We start from the raw sequence: 18,218 nt of genomic DNA, 5'->3' as shown, positions 1-18,218 counted from the left end.
GCCCCAAATGGGGGATTCCTGTTGGCAATGAATTGGCACCAAGGGCCATTGATTGACAAGTGGTAGAAATACTGTCCTATATGATCAATTGATTGCCTTCTAATACAGATGGTTTTGCCTTCAGAATGAAGAGTTTTAAAATTATTCGGTTGCCCTAGCCGGTTTGGCTCAGTGGATAGAGCGTCGGCCTGTGGACTAAAGGGACCCGGGTTCGATTCTAATCAGGGCACATGCCCAGGTTGCAGGCTCAATCCTCAGTAGGGGGCGTGCAGAAGGCAGCCAATCAATGATTCCCTCTCATCATTGATGTTTCTATCTCTCTCTCCTCTCCCTTCCTCTCTGAAATCAATAAAAATATATATTTTAAAAATTATACTGTTGCCTTAGCTGGTTTGGTTCAGTGAATAGAGTGTCAGCCTGTGGACTGAAGGGACCTGGGTTCGATTCCAGTCAAGGGCACATGCCCAGGTTGCAGGCTCGGTCCCCAGTGCGGGGTGTGCAGGAGGCAGCCGATCAATGATTCTCTTTCATCATTGATGTTTCTCTCTCTCCCTCTCCCTCTCCCTTCCTCTCTGAAATCAATAAAAATATATTTTAAAAAAATAAGAAATATTGTCCTGTTAAGTCTAGTAATTTTAACTTTAAGATGTTTATTGTACTTCTAAACTTAACAATGTAGGCCTGCTCCAAAATTCTCCTAAAACTCTGTTTTTCTAGGTATAATGACATATTCAAATATATTGTGAGTTATATCTTTTTGCTTACAGTCTAAGTCAGGGGTGGGCAAACTTTTTGACTCGAGGGCCACAATGGGTTCTTAAACTGGACCGGAGGGCCGGAACAAAAGCATGGATGGAGTGTTTGTGTGAACTAATATAAATTCAAAGTAAACATCATTACATAAAAGGGTACGGTCTTTTTTTTTTTTAGTTTTATTCATTTCAAACGGGCCGGATCCGGCCCGCGGGCCGTAGTTTGCCCATGGCTGGTCTAAGTTAAAGGTCTAAATTTTTTTTCAAGTTGCTGACTTTTTTGTCCCAATACCACATGTTGAAAGAAATATAAATTTTCAATCAAAACTAATGCTGTAGTTAAAAAAAAAAAAAAGGACTCTGTCTGTTGAAATGATGGGCACGGGTGGGAGTGGGGCGCACAGGAAAGGTCCTATGAGTCTGGCGGGGTAGGCGGGGGGGCTGCTGAGGGCCTGGGCCTTGGCGGTGTTGATAGAGGCTGCGACATGGGTCAGATTTGGAATCCAAAGGTGCAGCAGAGAGCATTTGCTGATGGATTGGCTGTGGGTGTGAGGCAAAGAGGGGGTGTCAAGGGCAAATGCAAGGTTTTTGGCCTGAACAACTGGGAGAGTTTGGAATTGATCCCAGAGGCAGTAGGAAGTCATAGGAAGATATTAAGGCTGGGGGGAGGGGGGAGGGGACGCGGTCAGATGCCATAATCACCAAGGAGGCAGCCAGGGCTGGGATGGATTCGAGCCCTGGCTCAGCCCCCAGCTCTCTGTGGGCTCCTGGGCACGATGAAACCATTCTGGACCCCCATCTCCCCGTTCTACAAAGAGGCTGTGAGGAGCAAAGGACCCCTCGAGACCTTCGCAGCACCAAGACTTTTGCTCCAAGATCCTCTGACTCAAATAGCCCGGGATCAGATCTACACACACTCATTACGCAGTCAGACCCCTCTTCCCCATCCTCCCCGAAGGCCTCCTGGCCCCCGTGGACAGGACACAGAAGTTCCCTGGTCTGGGAGCCTGGGGGGTAACGGTGACAATGACAAGCGGTATTTGTTGAGCACGCATTCTGTGCCAAGGGCTGTCTCAGCTCTGTCACACTGACACCGCACAGGAGCTCTGAGCGGTGGGTGTTTTATCATCACCCCCGTTTGGTAAATGGGGAAACTGAGGCTCAGGAGAGGTGAAATGATTTGCCCACAGTCACATGGCAGAACCAGGACTCCAGGGATGTCTTCCCACCTGTCACCCGGGCCCAACCACCTGCACTTCCCACCTGCGTGGTCAAGATTCCCACCTCCGTACTTCTACCACCACCACCACCACCGGTCCCTCCACCTCCCCCTGCCCGCCGCCCCCCCCCCCCCGCCCTCGCAGTATTGTTCGCATGCAGCCAAAAGGATCTTGTGATAAAACCTAAATCAACTCACATCCTTCCTCAAAACTCTCCCACGGTCCCATTTCACTCTGAGTCAACGCTAAGTCTTTGACCGTGGCCCTCAGAGCAGACAGTCGGCTCCCTGCCTAACTCTCTGGCCTCATCCCTCCCACTCTCCAACTTCCCTGGGCTCCTCCTCTTTCCTCCAACAAGCCAGGTACACTCCCGCCTCGGGGCCTTTGCACTGGCTCTTCCCTCTGCCTGGACTGCTCTTTCCCCGGAGATCCACCTGACCTCACCTCTTTCGTGTCTCTGCTCAAATGTCACCTCCTCAGTGAGGTCTTCCCTGTCCATTCTATCTTTTCTTAAATGTTTTTATGTTTCTTGTATGTTTGTATTGATTTCAGAGAGAGCAAGGGAGAGGGAGAGATAGAAACATCAATGATGAAAGAGAATCATCCATCAGCTACCTCCTACCCTCCCCCTACAGGAGATTGAGCCCCACAACCCGGGCATGTGCCCTGACGGGAATCAAACAGTGACCGCATGGTTCATGGGTCTACGCTCAACCACTGAGCCACACCAGTGGACTGACTAAGTGAATTGCTTACTGTGGGTCAAAAAAGTTTGCAGAACCCTGCATGGAACAGTCCTACCTCTCCCAGATCCCATGTACAGACTGGATAGATGATGCTAGTATCAGCTCTTCACTGGGTCCCATGCTAAATGGTCTTACCTCCTTTGGCTCCTGGATTTCTCACTACCCACTTGACAGATAGGAAGACTGAAGCTCAGGCTAGAGAAAGCGCATGCCTGAGGTCACCGGGCTGGGAAAGAGAAAAGCAGGGCTGGAGCCCCAGCCGCCTCCCTCTCTCCTGCGCCTACCCAGTTGCCCGCTTGCCTACCCCTCCCACTTTGCTCCCCACCTACACAAAGCACTCAAGTGTGCCAGCCTGTCCTCAGAGCCCCCGGGTACAAGCTGCCTCGTAGATCCTCCAACAGTGCAGCCAGCAGGATCGTTTTCACTCCCATTTTGCAGGCTAGCAAACTGAGGCTAGAAAGCATTTCCAAGAATCGGCCATTCTATCCCCCTCTCCAAACTCCCCTCTTGGAGAAGCAGGAGAGAGCAGTGGCTCAACATGTGTCTTTCCCCCCCTCGGTTCAAACCCCATGCTTCCAAACTCTGTAGCTGTGCGATCCCAGGCAAGCTCTCTGAGCCTCGGTTTCCTTCTCTGCAAAACAGGAATAATAATAGTATCTGCCCCCAAGGCCATGCTTAACACTTAAATATGTTGGAATACGTGCAAAAGTATTAGGTCAGCAACCACACCCCTTTGTTGGAAATCTTACCCGCACCCCCGTGTAATTGGACTACTATTTGCCCCTGAACTTTGTCAAGGAGGCCCTTTCTTTTCTTTTTCTTTTTTATTTTATTATTATTATTATTATTATTATTATTATTATTATGCTGCCTCCTGCACCCCCCGATCAGTAATTGAATCTGCAACCGAGGCACGTGCCCTTGACCAGAACCAAACCCGGGACCCTTCAGTCGGAAGGCCAGCGCTCTATCCACTGAGCCATACCAGCTAGGAGAAGGGAGGCCCTGTCTTGAGTTAATACAGCTAGAAAGGGTGAGGGTCAGAATTGGGACGCAGGTCTGCCTGGCTTTTCACCACCGAGTCACAATAGTCCTTTGGGATGTTAGTTTCAACAGCAACAGCAGCAAGATTGTCCAAATGAAGGAACGTAAGACTCAGAGAGAGTTAAGGGTATGCCCGAGTCACACCGCGTGTAAATGGCAGGCCCAGGTTTTGAACCCAGGCTGTGTGTCCAGATGCAGGCTGACTTTGGTCCCGTAGTCCCCTCCATAAAGCTCTGATCAGCTGAAGGGAAAAGCAAGTTGAGGGTTGCCCTTGTCCCAGCTCAGTCTGATGATCTTGTATTCCTGGCTCCGGCCCCTGCCCAGCCTCCAGTGGCTGCTTCCCTGAAGACTCTAGGCTGAGGGTACTGGGGTGGCACGGATGATGGCAGAGGGTGCAGCAACCCCCTCCACTGGCCTCTGATTGGGGCCCTGCAATCCCCCAGGATTTGGTGCTTGGAAAGCTGACGTTGGGTTGCTATGGCAATGGGTTTGGGGCGGTTACCATAGCAGCAGAACTAGCCTGGGTTTAAAAATATCTAGGAGGAGGTTTGTGTTTGTGTGTGAGTGTGAGTGCGTGACCGACCATGCTGTCGTGTGTGTCCAACTGGGAGGGCTTGGGGGGACTGTAGAGCTGGGGCTGCAGGCATGACTAGGGGGTGGGGGCTGAGCTGCACACGGGACTCCATGTGTGTTGTGTATGTTGCTGAGTGATCTGTGAGGTCTCCCGTATTGTGTGCATGAGACTATGTGGGACATGTATCTAAAGGTGTGTGATTACCCACTTTGCGTGGAAGACACACTTGAGTCCGTGTGTCTGTGTATTTCACATGTCACTAACATGTATGCCTTATGTAACATGGGTTGTGCTTTTTCGGTGGCTGCAATCATGTACTCACAACTTCTCAGGGCGTGTGTGGCCAAGTGTGGAGTAGTTTTGGCTCTGAATGTGCGCACCTGGGAAATACTCTGATATCAGCTGTGCATGTGTCTATTTGTGTGTGAGTGCCTGTGGTATGGCTTTGGGTCTGCCTGACTAAATGTGCATTATGCATTATTAAGGAGTGTGTGTGTGTGTGTGTGTGTGTGCCTATCCCCCATGAGTCTTCTTCATACATCAGAGTGTGCCTATGTGGAACTGTTGAGAGTGTGTACCTGTGTGTCTGCAAGAGGGCCTGTGTGACTGGGACCGGCGGGACTTCACACCCAACCCCATGGATGTTGAAATATGTACCTGTGTGGTGTGAGTATATGTAACTCAAAGGGTCTAGGTGTGGATCTCCGCCTGACCCCAGTATCTCCCTGCATTCCTCTGCCTCTTCTCCATCTCCATGGCAACCAGCTCCTCAGCTTCCTCCAGGAAGATGGAGGGGGAGGATCCCGACTGCAGTGGACCACAACCCCCTACGATCCCCCTTGGCTCTGGGGACAATAGGGGGAGGGGACAGATGGGTGACCACCCCATCCACTTCAGGCCATCTGCTACCCTCTCCATCCTGGGGACCTGAGAGCATGGCAAGGGAGGGGGGGGCAGCAGTGGGATGGAGCAGAGAGAGGAGCCCCCCCCCCCCCCGCCCCGGCTGCCACAATCACCCTCACTCAGGCCTCTTCTGAGCCTAATCTTGCCTCTGGCTGACCTAAGGAAGGAAAGAATCCTTGGAGACCAGGAATCCAAGGAGAAGAAAATTAATGGATCAGTGAACGTTGACTATTAGCAATGATCAATTCCAAGGAAATACCCCATACTTTCCATGATTTTCGGCTCTGAAATTAAACTTGTCCTTCATTCAAATCCCAGTTTCCCCCTCTGTCTATCCGTGTGCCCTTGGACGAGCCACACTCCACGCTCCTGGGCCTCCACTTTGTCATCTGAAAAGTTGTTTTTCTTCATGACATGAATAGTAACACTTGACAAGGGGCGACTGTTTTGTCCCCCGGCGTTGTAAGGGACAGTGCCTGGCACCTAACATGTTGATTGAACTGAACACCAGTGGTGCGCTAGGCTCAGAGCTACACGCTTTAACTCAGGTATTCATTGAATTAATACCCAGGGGCCTTGCAGTAACCCTGTGTTAATTCTTCAAGGAATAAATGCAAAGTTTCGAGGAGGAACGTCCCAGCTGGGGTGGGAGACTGGTGACGTGGGATTTCTTATCTCGACCGAGTGATGTCCAGCTGCTGAGGCTGTTTCCTCCCCTGTAAAATGGGGATAATAAGAGCACCTAAAGGAGCCGGTTGCTCTGGGGATTCCATGCGATGCTTGTGCAGCGCTTGCTTAGAACCGGACCGAGCACATAGCAAGTGCTCAGTAAACGTGCTTTACTGGCCAGGGGCGGGCAAGTGTTGCCTGAGTCCGGGGTCCCACTGTAGCCTGGGGAAGCTGAGTCCCTCCGGCAGCGGCGGGAGGGGCGTGGCCAACACATAGGGGCGTGGTCTAGGCTTCCAGGGCAGGCCAATGGGGGCGCCGAGGGGCGTGGCCTTGACCGGCATGGGTGTGGCCTTGCGTGGGTGGGCGGGGCCAGGCCGCGGTGGGAGCCTCCGGGAAAGAAGATGCTTGGTCCAGCAGCCACCGCCAGCCCTGCCGCCGCTGCCACCCGTGCCCGCCGAGCCCCACGTCCCCACTAGCGGCTGCCTCCGCCTCCCAGCTCCGGCCCCCCGCCCCGAGCAGGGTCTGGGGGGCTCGGCCCTCCTCCCGGGGCAGCCAAGAAGGGAGCCCCATCCCTCCAGTGGCGCGGCCAGTCCCCGGGCTCCCTGATTTCGAGAGAGACCCCACCCCTGAGTTTCCTCCGGACCCCAGCGGAGACCCCCTGGGCCCTCCCCTACGGCTCACATCCGTTCTCTTGTCTCTGTCAGCCCCCCCAGAACCAGCTCCCTCCCTCCTTCCCTCCCCGGGGCTCCCCCTCCCCCATCCCTCCGCCGCCGCCCCCTCCTCCTCCCACATCCCCTTCCCTCCCCCTCCCCTCTCCCCTCTGCCCCCCCCCCCCCACCATGAGGATGATGGCCGCCGGCGCGGTGCACGGCCTCTTCACGGCCTCCGCGGCCCCGCAGCCGCCGCCGCCCCCGCCGCCGCCGCCGCAACCCCAGCCTCCCCAGCAGCCGTCGCCGCCGCCACAGCAGCCGCCGCCGCCGCCGCCGCAGCCGCAGCAGCAGCAGCAGCCGCCGCCCCAGGCCCCCCCCATGGAGCCCGAGGCCCCGGATTCCCGCAAGAGGCCCCTCGAAACGCCCCCCGAGGTGGTCTGCACCAAGCGCAGCAACACGGGAGGTGAGAGGGGGCTGCGCTCGGGGTGGGGGAGCGCGCAGGGGGCCTCGCCTTTCTCCATCCTCCTCTCTCCCCGGTTGGCAGGTGCAAGGGCTCTAGGGAGGGGAAAGGCGCCCCTCCCTAGCCCCGGAACCGGGAGGGGAGTTGGGGAGAGTCCGGACCCCCTCCCCTGCTGGCCGCGGCCCGGGGCTGGGAGCTTTGTCTGCGACCGGAGGAGTTGGGGGGGGAGGGGGTGGTAAGTGTCCTTGGGGGGGCGCAAAGGATGGGGGCGCGGGTCCCTCCGAGCCGGTGTCCGTGTCCTTGAGGGGTGTGTGATGTGACCCTTTGGGGCAGGGGTGTTCCCGGCTGGCGCGTCCTGGCGGGGGGAGGGGAAGGAGGAGCGGAGGCCTGTGGACTCGGAGCGCTCCAGTCTCCTCCCTGGGGATGTCCTGAGCAGGGGTGTCCTGGAGGGAGGCATGTGCGGGCCACGGCGGAAGGAATTGTGTGTGGGCACCAGCGGGTGGGTGTGTTGGTGAGATGGAGGAAAGGGTGGGTGTGTAGAGCTAGGTGGGAGAATGTGTGGCTGGGACAGGTGTGTGTGTGTGTGTTCGTGTGTATTCATGTGTGCGTGTGGGCCCTGTAAGGCCTGAATGTGTGGCATTAGGGATCATGGATACGGCAGGAAAGAGGGTGTGTGTGTGTGTGTGTGTCTGTGTAAGAGAGAGGGCAGATGAGAGGGGCTGGGATCCATGTTTGAGACCCTGGTATGTGTAACAAGGAAAAGTGTGTGCATGTCACCCCAAAAGTGGCAGCGGTAGAGGAGTGAGGGTGTGTGTGACATGCAAGCGGGTGTGTGGGGGGCGCTGAATGGGCTGGCTCTGGGTGTGAGCCATGAGAGGCTGTGCGGATCAGGGGGAGGCAGTTTAGTATGTGACACAGGCGTGTCTGGGGTGGGGTGGGACCAGGAGAAGCGGGTGAGGGTATGTGACCAGAAAATGGTGTGGGTGTGACTCCAGAGAGGCTGTGGCTGGGTGTGACACATGGAGGTGTGCAACAATGACATCAGAGGGGGTGTGTGCCACAAGCGGAGGTGGGTGTATGACGAGGGAGAGGTTGGGGCTCCGGGGGTGAACCGGGAACAGGGAACATGTGCATATGACACCCAAGGGGTATGAGCAGGAAGGGTGCGTGTGTGACAGCCAGCGTGTGTATAGTTGTAACAAGGGGAGAGGTGTGTGTGTGTGCGCGATGGTTGAGTGTGTGACACCGGGGAGGTGGGGATGATTGTGTGTGGTTGTCAAGGGAGTGTGTGTGTAACACCACAGAAGAGGGGCCGTCCCTGTGTGTGACCTGAAGAGGGATGTATACGGGAGAATAAAAGACATGCTGGGGGCGCTAGGTGTGTGTCTCAGGAGCAAGCAATTAGTCGGGGGGTCCTCCGAGCCCAGCCCATTAGCCCTGGACGAGGGGAGACCCCAGAGCAGAGAGGCCCCTCCTGGCGGTCACCTTGGCCAAAATCTCTGCTTCCTCCGGCCTTTTCCTCTGGATGGGAGCCGGATGGCCTCAGGCAGGGTGCACCTTCCCTTCTCGCTGCCAGGCTGCCGGGCGCTGGAGTGGGTCGGGTGGGGACCTCCCCCATCCGCGCCCCCCAGACTAACACAGTTGAGTCTCTTCCTTCTATCCCAGTGCTCCCCCCACCCCTGTCCAGGTGGGACAGGAATCGGGGACCCCCTGGCCGCCTATGAGGGTGTCCAGCAGAAATTGGAGGAAAGGGAAGTTGGGGGAGGGGTTGGGAGTGAGTTTCCTGTCCTTCTTCCTGCTCCCCCACCCCCAACACACACATGAATACGGCCCCTCCGACTTCCTTCCCTCCTTCCTGTCCCATTGCCATTCCCAGTCGCTGAGAGGGTCAGGGACCCAGGTGGCCCCAGAGCCCGGCCCGGCAGGCAGTCCAGCCCCGCCCCCCGCTGTGGGGAGGGGAATCCCATTCTTCTCTTAAAGGGGCTGAGAGGCTCCAAAGCAGTGCACTCAGAGCAGCACAACCTTTCTGCCAAAGGTGGTCAGGCCCGAGCCCTTGGCACCCTACTCTGAGCCAGACTCTGAGATACGGATTAATTTCCCAATGAGTCCCTCCAGGGAGATGATTTGGGCTGCTTTTTCAGATGCATAGAACAGAGGCTCGAGGAAATGGAGCCACGGCCCAGGCACACAGCTCATCGGTGCTGGAGCTGGGAGCGGTCAACCCCGGTGCCGGTGCCGGTGCCGGGTTCCAGGGCTCATGTGCTTGCTCTCGGCAGCAGGGAAACTAGGATGAGCCCTGAGGGACCGCTCCTCCAGGCTCTCGCCCCTCCTCCCCTCCCATTGACACACGGGTAAACTGAGGCCCGGGAAACGCAAAGGGGCAAGCCTCCATTTAGAGCAGTGGTTCCCAGCCTTCTGGCCCTTTAAATACAGTTCCTCATGCTGTGACCCAACCGTACAATTATTTTCGTTGCTACTTCATCACTGTCATGCTGCTACTGTTATGGATCGTCATGTAAATATCTGGTATGCAGGATGGTCTTAGGCGACCCCTGTGAAAGGGTCGTCCGACCGCCAAAGGGGTCGCGACCCACAGGTTGAGAACCGCTGATTTAGCGAAACACTCAGGGGCAGGGATGGGCAAGGGTCTGAGACTTTCATCTCAGAAGTGAGGGAGCTTTCTTTTCTTTCTTTTTTTATATTTTATTAATTTTTTACAGAGAGGAAGGGAGAGGGTAGGGAGTTAGAAACATCGATGAGAGAGAAACATCGATCAGCTGCCTCCTGCACACCCCCTACTGGGGATGCCCGCAACCCAGGTACATGCCCTTGACTGGAATCGAACCTGGGACCCTTGAGTCCGCAGGCTGACGCTCTATCCACTGAGCCAAACCAGTCAGGGCAAGTGAGGGCTCGTTCTGACACTTTCATGACTGTGGGGTGTTGAGTCAACATCCCTTTTCTGAGCTTCGGTGTTCCTACCATCTGCCAAATGGGGAAATAACAGTGACCACAACGATAATAATAATAAAAGCTACCAGTATCATTGCTTAATGCCTTACATGCAGCATTTCATTCATTTAATTCTCCCAGTATCTAAGATGAAACATTAATAATAATAACAATAATAATAAATTACAATGATGGCTAGCATTGAAGGTCTGCAGTGTGCCGTGCCAAGAAAAATTATGGAAAACATTTGGTACCGGCCAATCATTGAATCCTTACAGTTCTATTATGTTATCCATCTTACCGACGGCAAAGTGCGGCCCAGAGAGGTTAAGTAACTTGCCCAAAGTCAGTCAGCTAATCAGAGGCAGAGCCGTGATTCGAACTCGGGAGGCTGCCTCCATTGTGTGGGCAGACACCGTAGGGAACCTCATTTTCAGGTGAGGATAGGCTCCGCGAGCTGGGGAACTCCTCTGGGGTGTCCCAGCAGGTTGTGGCAGACGGGGCTGACGGAGTTCTTGCCCAGGGCACCTGCCCCGTTCTTGGGGGCCGATAGAGGAGATGGTGGCTGTTAAACTGGCTTCCGGGCACCGTGACTGGCAAGCAGGGGCGGCTGGGAGGGAGATGAAGCTCTGAGGACAGGAGGCGTTAGATGAAGAGGTGGCTGGAAACTCCAGTTAGAAGCAGCGGATGACCAGGCTGAGGGGCAGTAACAAAGAGCGTCCCCCTCGAGTACAGATGATAACTCTGAAGGTGCCGATAGAATGGCCCCCGTACTTCTGGCCGTGTTCCCACCTCTGTCACCCCCATATATAAACAGAAACGCACACTTCACCCCCCACACGTAGCTTACACCAGCCAGGTCCTGTTCCCGGCATCCCTCACATCCCTTAACACAAAGACAACGGCACCAGGGTTAAGGGCGCTCAGGTGGGACCTTCCAGGGCCCGTCTCCTCCCTGTCCCTGTCCTGTGCTTGGTGTGGGCCCCTCAGGCACCCTGTTTTGCTGCTCTGAGGCTCAGTCTCCTCGTCTGCAAAATGGGGACCGTAAGTCCTCCCTCTGCCTCTCCAGGCTGCTGTGTGGGTTCAGTGAGGTTGCGTAGGTGAAGTGAGGCCTGGCAGATGGCAAGCACTCAATAATCAATAGCTGTCATTCAGTATTTTTATTATTGTTGTTGTTGTTGTTGCCATGAGACTGTCGCTGTCCTGTTCCACCACTCACGGGTGAATTCCCCCAAGGGAGTCATACCCCACCCACCTTTCTCTCACTCAGAGACCGTGTCACCACACAAAGTCAGCATCACACCTTCCGGGGCTCATCCCTTCAGGAGCCGGCTCCAGTAGTGTTACACTTCTCGCACCATCCTTCACGGAAAGGCATCCCAGGCCTGGCGTCCCCCCACCCTCCTCGGCGGTACCCTCCAGCACCCTCACACGCCCCATGACAAGATCAGCCTCAGCCTCAGCCTCCGCACTCCTCACAGAGCACGTGACCCTGCCGCCCCGGACCCCAGGCAGGAGCAGGTGCCATGGGTACAGCACCCGGCTCTGGCTTCCCCAGGCCACTGTCACGGAAAACAGCACCGTCACAACGTACACCCCCAGCCCTGCCTTTGCATGGGTGACCTCCCGTTCAGATCAAAGCCGCTTTCCAGGGTCCACTCTCTGACTGTAAAAAGGGCCACTCCTTCCCAGCACCCCAGATCTTTGGGGCAGGCAAACGTTATTTAGAGGGGCGGGGGGTGGGGGTGGTGGCTGTTTGGAAGCCTTCAGAAGCACTCCTGAGGAGGTGGGCACCCAGGGGTGGGGGGTGGGGGGGGAAGACCAGAGACTCATAAAGGCTAGAAGAGGGAAGACAGCCCCTTCCCAAGGTGGAAATACTTGCAACTGTAGCCCGAGGGACACAGATGAATCAGGAGAGCCGAAGCTGGCATCTCTTCAGTCCCTGGCATGAGTAGAGGGAGCTACCTGAGCCCAAGGAAAGTGCTAAGAGGGGGTGGAGCATGGGTGGGTGGAACGTTCTGGCATCTCGATTCTGCGATTCTGCGTCAGTAGAAGGAAGAACTTTTTTCACGGGCAGAGTCCTGAGTATTCAAACAGGGTGGGATGGGTGAGGCTTGGGGGCTCCAGGGTCAGCAGAGGTTGCGTGTCTCCCCTTGCTGCAAGGCAGGCTGGGAAATAGAGGCCTGGCTTCTTCCCCGGGGAAGTGGGACTCACCCGGTGAGAAGTGCCCTCAAATAGGAAGGACACGCAGATTCGAGAGAGGACCAGACTGGTGGCCAGGATGGGGACGCCTGGGACCTAGAGTTCGGAGTTTGAGCAGGTGGGAGATCTCAGCTGCTGAGACTGGCTGAGGAGGGGGCTCCAAATTTCCACGAGTCTGATACAGCGACCACCTAGCACCCCTGGATGGTTTAAGGGGTCCATGGAGAGACTTTTTTTGTTGTTTTTTTTACCATTGTGTGCTCATATGAATGCGCTTTGTGGGGGAGACACAGCATACATGTTAAAAGTGATTGGATTTAAGGTAAAGGGATTGCCTGTCTTGTGTCATGATATATCCCCAGCACCTAAAACCAGGCCTGGCCCTGGCCGGGTGGCTCAGTTGGTCGGGCGTTGTCCCATGCACCAAAGGGTTGTGGGTTTGGTTCCTGGTCAGAGCACATACCTAGGTTATGGGTTCGATCCCCCGTCAGGGCGCGTAGGGGAGGCAGCCAATGGATGTTTCTCTCTCACATTGATGTTTCTCTCTCTCTCTCTCTCTCTCTCTCTCTCTCTCTCTCTCTCTCTCTCCCTCTCCCTCTCCCTCTCCCTCTCCCTCTCCCTCTCTCCCTTCTTCTCTCTCTGAAGATCAATAGGAACATATATTCAGGTGAGGATTTAGAAAAAAACATTATAAAATGAGGCCTGGCACATATAGTGGGTGCCAGGAAGGATTTGTTGGAGGAAGCGAGGGAAGAGGGAGAGAAGAAGGAAGGAAATAGTAGTGCAGAGGGATGGGGAAAGGCAACATTGAAGAAGGTGGCAGGAGGACGAAGAGTATCACAGAGATACTGAGGCAGGAGAATGGGCGCAGGGTCTCACTTCTGCCAGTGAGAAGCCATTTCTCCTCCACGAAGCAGGGAAAAGCCAGGGCAGCCCCTAAGGGGGTAAGTGATGGAGGAAGCGGGGTCTCCCCTCCTTTTCATATTTCCCAACAAAACCCCAAATCTTACAGGCTCATTTCCCCACTTAGAGAACACTTCCATGTGTCAGACACTGTGATAAGAACTTATATTCATGAAGCACGTAATAATAATAGAAATAATTGCCCTGCCAGGGTGGCTCAGTTTGTTGGAGCATCACCCATACAACAAAAGGTTGCAGGTTCAATTCCCAGTCATGGCACATACAGGAGGCAATCAATAGATCAGTGATGGCGAACCTATGACACGCGTGTCAGAGGTGACACGCGAACTCATTTTTTTTTTTGGTTGATTTTTCTTTGTTAAATGGCATTTAAATATATAAAATAAATGTCAAAAATATAAATCTTTGTTTTACTATGGTTGCAAAGATCAAAAAATTTCTCTATGTGACACGGCACCAGAGTTCAGTTAGGGTTGTTCAAAATGCTGACACGCCGAGCTCAAAAGGTTCGCCATCACTGCAATAGATGTTTCTCCCTCACATCGCTCTCTCTCTCTCCGCTCTCTCTAAAAATCAATAAAAATGTATCCTCAGGTGAGGATTATAATAATAATAATAATATGATGATGATGATATCTAACATTTTTCAAGTGCTCCATGTGCCTGAAACCATCCTAAGTACTTTACAGTTTATCATTTTATTACTGACAGTAGGCCTGTGGGGTAGCACTATCATGTCCCCATTTTACAGATGAGAAAGCTGAGGCACATGGGCACACGGGCTATCGGTGACAAAATTCACACTCAGTCTAGGGCTGTTTCTGCCATTTCCTATGGGAATTCTGACAAAACCTGGGAAGTGTGAGAAAGGGCACAGGAAATGGGGTGGGGACCAGTTTTTCAGAGCAGATGAATATCTTCTCTCTTCAAGAGGGACGCTGGCTGGAGGGAAGATGGGGACTGGAGTCAGAGGACGAAAGAGAACTGAGCCCTAGGGAGAGGGGAAGGATCTCCCTGTAACTGGACCCTCTTTCTGAGCCTTCCAGGAGGTAGAGAACTAGCCCTCATCTCTGAGCCAGGTTTAGGGGCAGGGCAGACAAGGGGCCACCTCTGGGAACCCAGGGGAGAAAGGGAATTGGGGGGAGGGCTGGGATGATGGATGGGAAGGCACCCTGGGGCGAGCCAATTACCTAAGAGGCTTAATGGTCTGATTAGGCAAGTTTAAGAGGATTGCCTTGGGCTCAGGGAAACCCCTTCATTCTGGACCCCCTCCCCATGCAGGCACAGCCACATTCAACCCCTCACCCTCGGACCCCCACCTTAGCACATTGGGGAACCCAGAACCTTCCATCTTAAGGGACCGGGTAGAGATGGGCAGGGCTCCCAGGCCCCGACCCTGCTCTGCTCCCACTTTTCCCAGCAGTTTCTCCTTATCTGAATGTTGGAATGTTGGAGTTTCATGGGAGAACATTGAAAATAGGTTTCCTTTGCTTGGGAGGTGTTTTACAACCTTAAGCTTTGGAGACAGGACGACCTGGCTCCCCCCTCCCCTGTCCCCCTACTCCCCACCCCCACCCCCCGCCACCCCCATGTTTATTGCATGCCCTACTACTGCTGGGCACCGGTCAGTCCCTGGGACACCAGGGTGAGCTCTAGCGCATGGCCCACAGTGGGCTTCAGGGATACATTGCTCTGAATACAACCCCTCCTCATAGTTTAAGGAAAGCTTCCAAGAGTTAAGAGGCATTTGAGTGGGGATCTGAAGGACAAAAGGAATTCATTGGGGGGAGGGGAGTTGCAGACACAGAGAATGTGCAAAGGCCCTGAGGTGGGACGGAGGAAGAAATGTTGGAGGAACAGAAAGGAAAGTATGCCTAGTGCCCATAGAGAGAGACCAGGACCTGCAGCTGGAAAGGTGGGCGAGCCCGATCACCAAGGGACTTCGGTTGAGAAGTCAACAGTTTGGTTAGAAGGTAGGAGAGGCGAGGCACTGGCCTTGAGACTGCATTAACCAAGAGCTTTATCCATCCATGACCAAGGAAATGGCCATAACAAAGAGTGGCCAAGCCCCACAGACACCCTTGGCACCACCTTGGCACCTCCGGTCTTGAGACTGACTGTCCTTGAACGCGTTGGCCTTTGGCCACGGGCAGTGGAGGGTGTTAAACAAGGGAGGGCCAAGAACCAAGCAGAATCGCATTTGAATCTCAGCCCAGCAACTAACTGTCTCGGTGCCCTTGGGCTGGTGACCTGGAGCTGGTGGTGCCTTTCCGTCTCTGAGTCCCTCCGTGCCTCAGTTTCCTGTTTTGTAAAAATGGGGCTCGTCTACCCCCCCTCACTGGCAGGTTGCGAGGAGTGGACAAGTTCAACCTTGCCAAGCAGCACAGCGCCAGGGCCGTATGAGTGTTGAGGACATTTCTGGAATCCGGCCGCCTCCCTCTCACCTCTCGCTGCCTCCACCAGTCAGACTGCCATCACCTCCTGCCCAGGCCTTTGCAGTCCCCTCCTCACTGGGCTCCCAGCTCTTCACCCTGGCTGCTCTCAGCCTGCTCCCCTCCTGGGTGCCAGAGGGATCTGGCAACCTAAGTCAGAGCACATCCCTCCTCTGCTCAGAGGCCTCCGTGGCGCCCATCTTATTTGGAGTAGAAACCAAAGACCTCATGGTGGGCCACAAGCCTGAACACCCCGCCACCACCACCCCTCTGAGCCCTCATCTGTTCCCCCTCTCCTCTCTCACTCAACCCCAACCACCGGCCGCCGCACTCCCTGAAACAACCCAGGCATAACCCCACTCCAGGGCCTCTGTCCTTGCTCTGTCTCCCAATAGCCACAGCCGGGGGGACAGGATAGCATGGTTCAGAGCTAGGACCCTGGATCTCAGCCCTGTCACCTATGCAAACGGGGGCGCTTTCTTCACCTTTGTTTCTCATCTGTAGAATGGGTGTGTGTGTGTGTGTGTTTTGTGTGTGTGGTGGGGGGGTTGTTGTTGTCAGTCCTCACCAGAGGATATTTTTTCATTGATTTTTAGAGAGAGTAGAAGAGTGGGAGGGAGGGGGAGAGAGAGATACTTCGATTGGTTGCCTCCCACACACACCCCAACCGACTGACTGACTGGAGGCTGGGATCAGGGATCAAACCTGCAGCCCAGATACTTGCCCTTGACTGGGAATCGAACCTGCAACCCTTCAGTGCGTGGGCCAACGCTCTAACCACTTGGCAACACCGGCCAAAACGAGACTGTGTTTTTTTTAAAAGTACCTCCCTCGCCGCATCAGTGTGAAAATGAGAGGAACTGGCTTTTGTAAGTGCTTGGGAGAGAGTCTAGCACATAGTAGGGCTGCTGCGTGTTTGACAGAGAAAGCCCCATTCTCGGAAGGGCTTTCCTGGCTGCGGGACCTGACAGCGCAGCCCCTCCACTCCCCAGCCCTTTTCTGCCTCTTTTTGTTTCCCTCGCACTTGCCACCATGCTGTCTGTCCCCCCCCTTAGTAGAACGTAGCTGTGCAAGCTCTTGGCTTAACCACTAAAACCCTCGCGGCCTCATTTTATGCGCGAAATCAGGGAGTTTGCTTCTTTCGTGGCTGTTTGGCCAGCACAGTGCTAAGCACACAGCAGGTGCTCGGTGACTATTGGCGAGTGAATGAATGATCATTATTTTCCTTTCTGCTGTCCTCATGGTTATTGCTCCTGTATGTTAGTCACCGTGAGCCCAGTGGTTTCCTAGGGCACCCCGTGCTGGCACCTGAAGAAGGGGGACCCCAAAAGGTGAAGACCCCTCCGCCACTCCCCTCCCCCTGACTCTCCTCCCGCCATGTGCCCCTGCAGAGGAGGGTGAATACTTCCTGAAGGTGCTGATCCCTAGCTACGCAGCGGGCTCCATCATTGGCAAGGGCGGGCAAACCATCGTGCAGCTACAGAAGGAGACAGGAGCCACCATCAAGCTCTCCAAGTCCAAAGACTTCTATCCGGGTAAGCCCCTGCCAGGACTCTGCCCATCCCTCCCACCTGGGCCCTGGAGGAGGGGGAGCAGCTGCCCCAGGGACTGTGAGAGTGGTGGGGGACCTCCCCTCCCCCTAAGTGGGGGGCGGGGGGGGGTGAGGACAGAGCTGCTCTCAGCCCCTGGGGCCAGGCCCAGAGCAGATGGGGGTGGGGGCAGGGCCAGACAATGGGCCTGCTGCATATTCATAAGCTCATTTGCATGATGTGCTGGCAGATGTGCCCCTTCCCACACACCTGCCCCTTTGGGTCAGTTGGAGGAGCTTGGGCGGAGGGGCAGGGAGGCAGGTGTTAGGATGCTCCTTGGGGCTTGGGGGCCAGCCATCCTTGTCACACACACACACTCTGTTCCCCCTACTCTGTCCCTTTGGGCTTCTCTGTCGCCCCATCTTGCCCGCTCTGAGTCTCACTGGTTTTCTGCCTGTTTTGTCTCTTTCTCATTCTATCTCTGACTTTCCCACCTTTTGTTCCCTTAGACTCCAGTCCCATCGGCCCCCCTCTGTCTCCCTGGCTCTGCTGGCTGTCCCTCACATCTTGTTCTCAGCCTCTCATCCGGTCTGTCTGTCTGTCGTCCGTCTCTGCCTTTCCCTCTCCCTCCCCTCTGCCTTCCCTCCCTTTCTATCTTCCCATCGCTACTCCCCATCTTTTCCTTCCCCCCCCACCTCTCATATGCTCCCCTTTTTCTTTCTCTTGCTCTCCCGACTGCATCTGTCCAATCACCCATTCAGCCAGTGTTCAGTAGCGCCCCTCAGTGAGGTCAGCCTCTGTTGGGGATGCCCCTCACTTCTCCCTCCCTCCGCCTGCCCATCGCTGCCTTTATGTTTCTCTCCTTTTCCTACGCCTCAGCTCCCTCCTGTGTGGTTTCGTTTTTATCTTGTCCTCTCTCCAAACCCCAGACTTTCTTCTGCCTCTCCTCCATGTCTGTCTGCTTTCCCACAGCCATGCATTTTCAACGCCCCTCCGCTCTCTCTAACCCCCCTCATACCCCTCACCCTGCATGTCTCCCTCCCAGGACCAATGCCCGCGCTGGGCATCTAGGATTCCAGGGAAGCCCCCCAATTATCGCACATTTGCCCCAGCTGGTTCTAGTTCATCCTTAATCCCCTTGGATTTTTTTTAGGTCAAACA

At 54.9% G+C, this 18,218-nt stretch overlaps 1 protein-coding gene across 1 annotated transcript in view; it reads left to right on the top strand.

Moving 5' to 3' along the window:
- Positions 1 to 6,758: 6,758 nt before the first annotated feature.
- NOVA2 (NOVA alternative splicing regulator 2) overlaps positions 6,759 to 18,218 on the top strand; it is a 28,585-nt gene continuing 17,125 nt past the window's right edge. The window contains exons 1-2 of the mRNA XM_081108669.1: positions 6,759 to 7,021; positions 16,920 to 17,063. Coding sequence (XP_080964795.1) covers positions 6,937 to 7,021; positions 16,920 to 17,063 — 229 coding nt within the window. The 5' untranslated portion in view covers positions 6,759 to 6,936. The remainder of the gene's footprint in view (positions 7,022 to 16,919; positions 17,064 to 18,218) is intronic.

Source organism: Myotis nattereri, assembly GCF_964212035.1.
Source record: "Myotis nattereri genome assembly, chromosome: 15".
Taxonomy (NCBI): Eukaryota; Metazoa; Chordata; class Mammalia; order Chiroptera; family Vespertilionidae; genus Myotis; species Myotis nattereri.
This window is presented reverse-complemented; position numbering and strand designations above follow the sequence as displayed.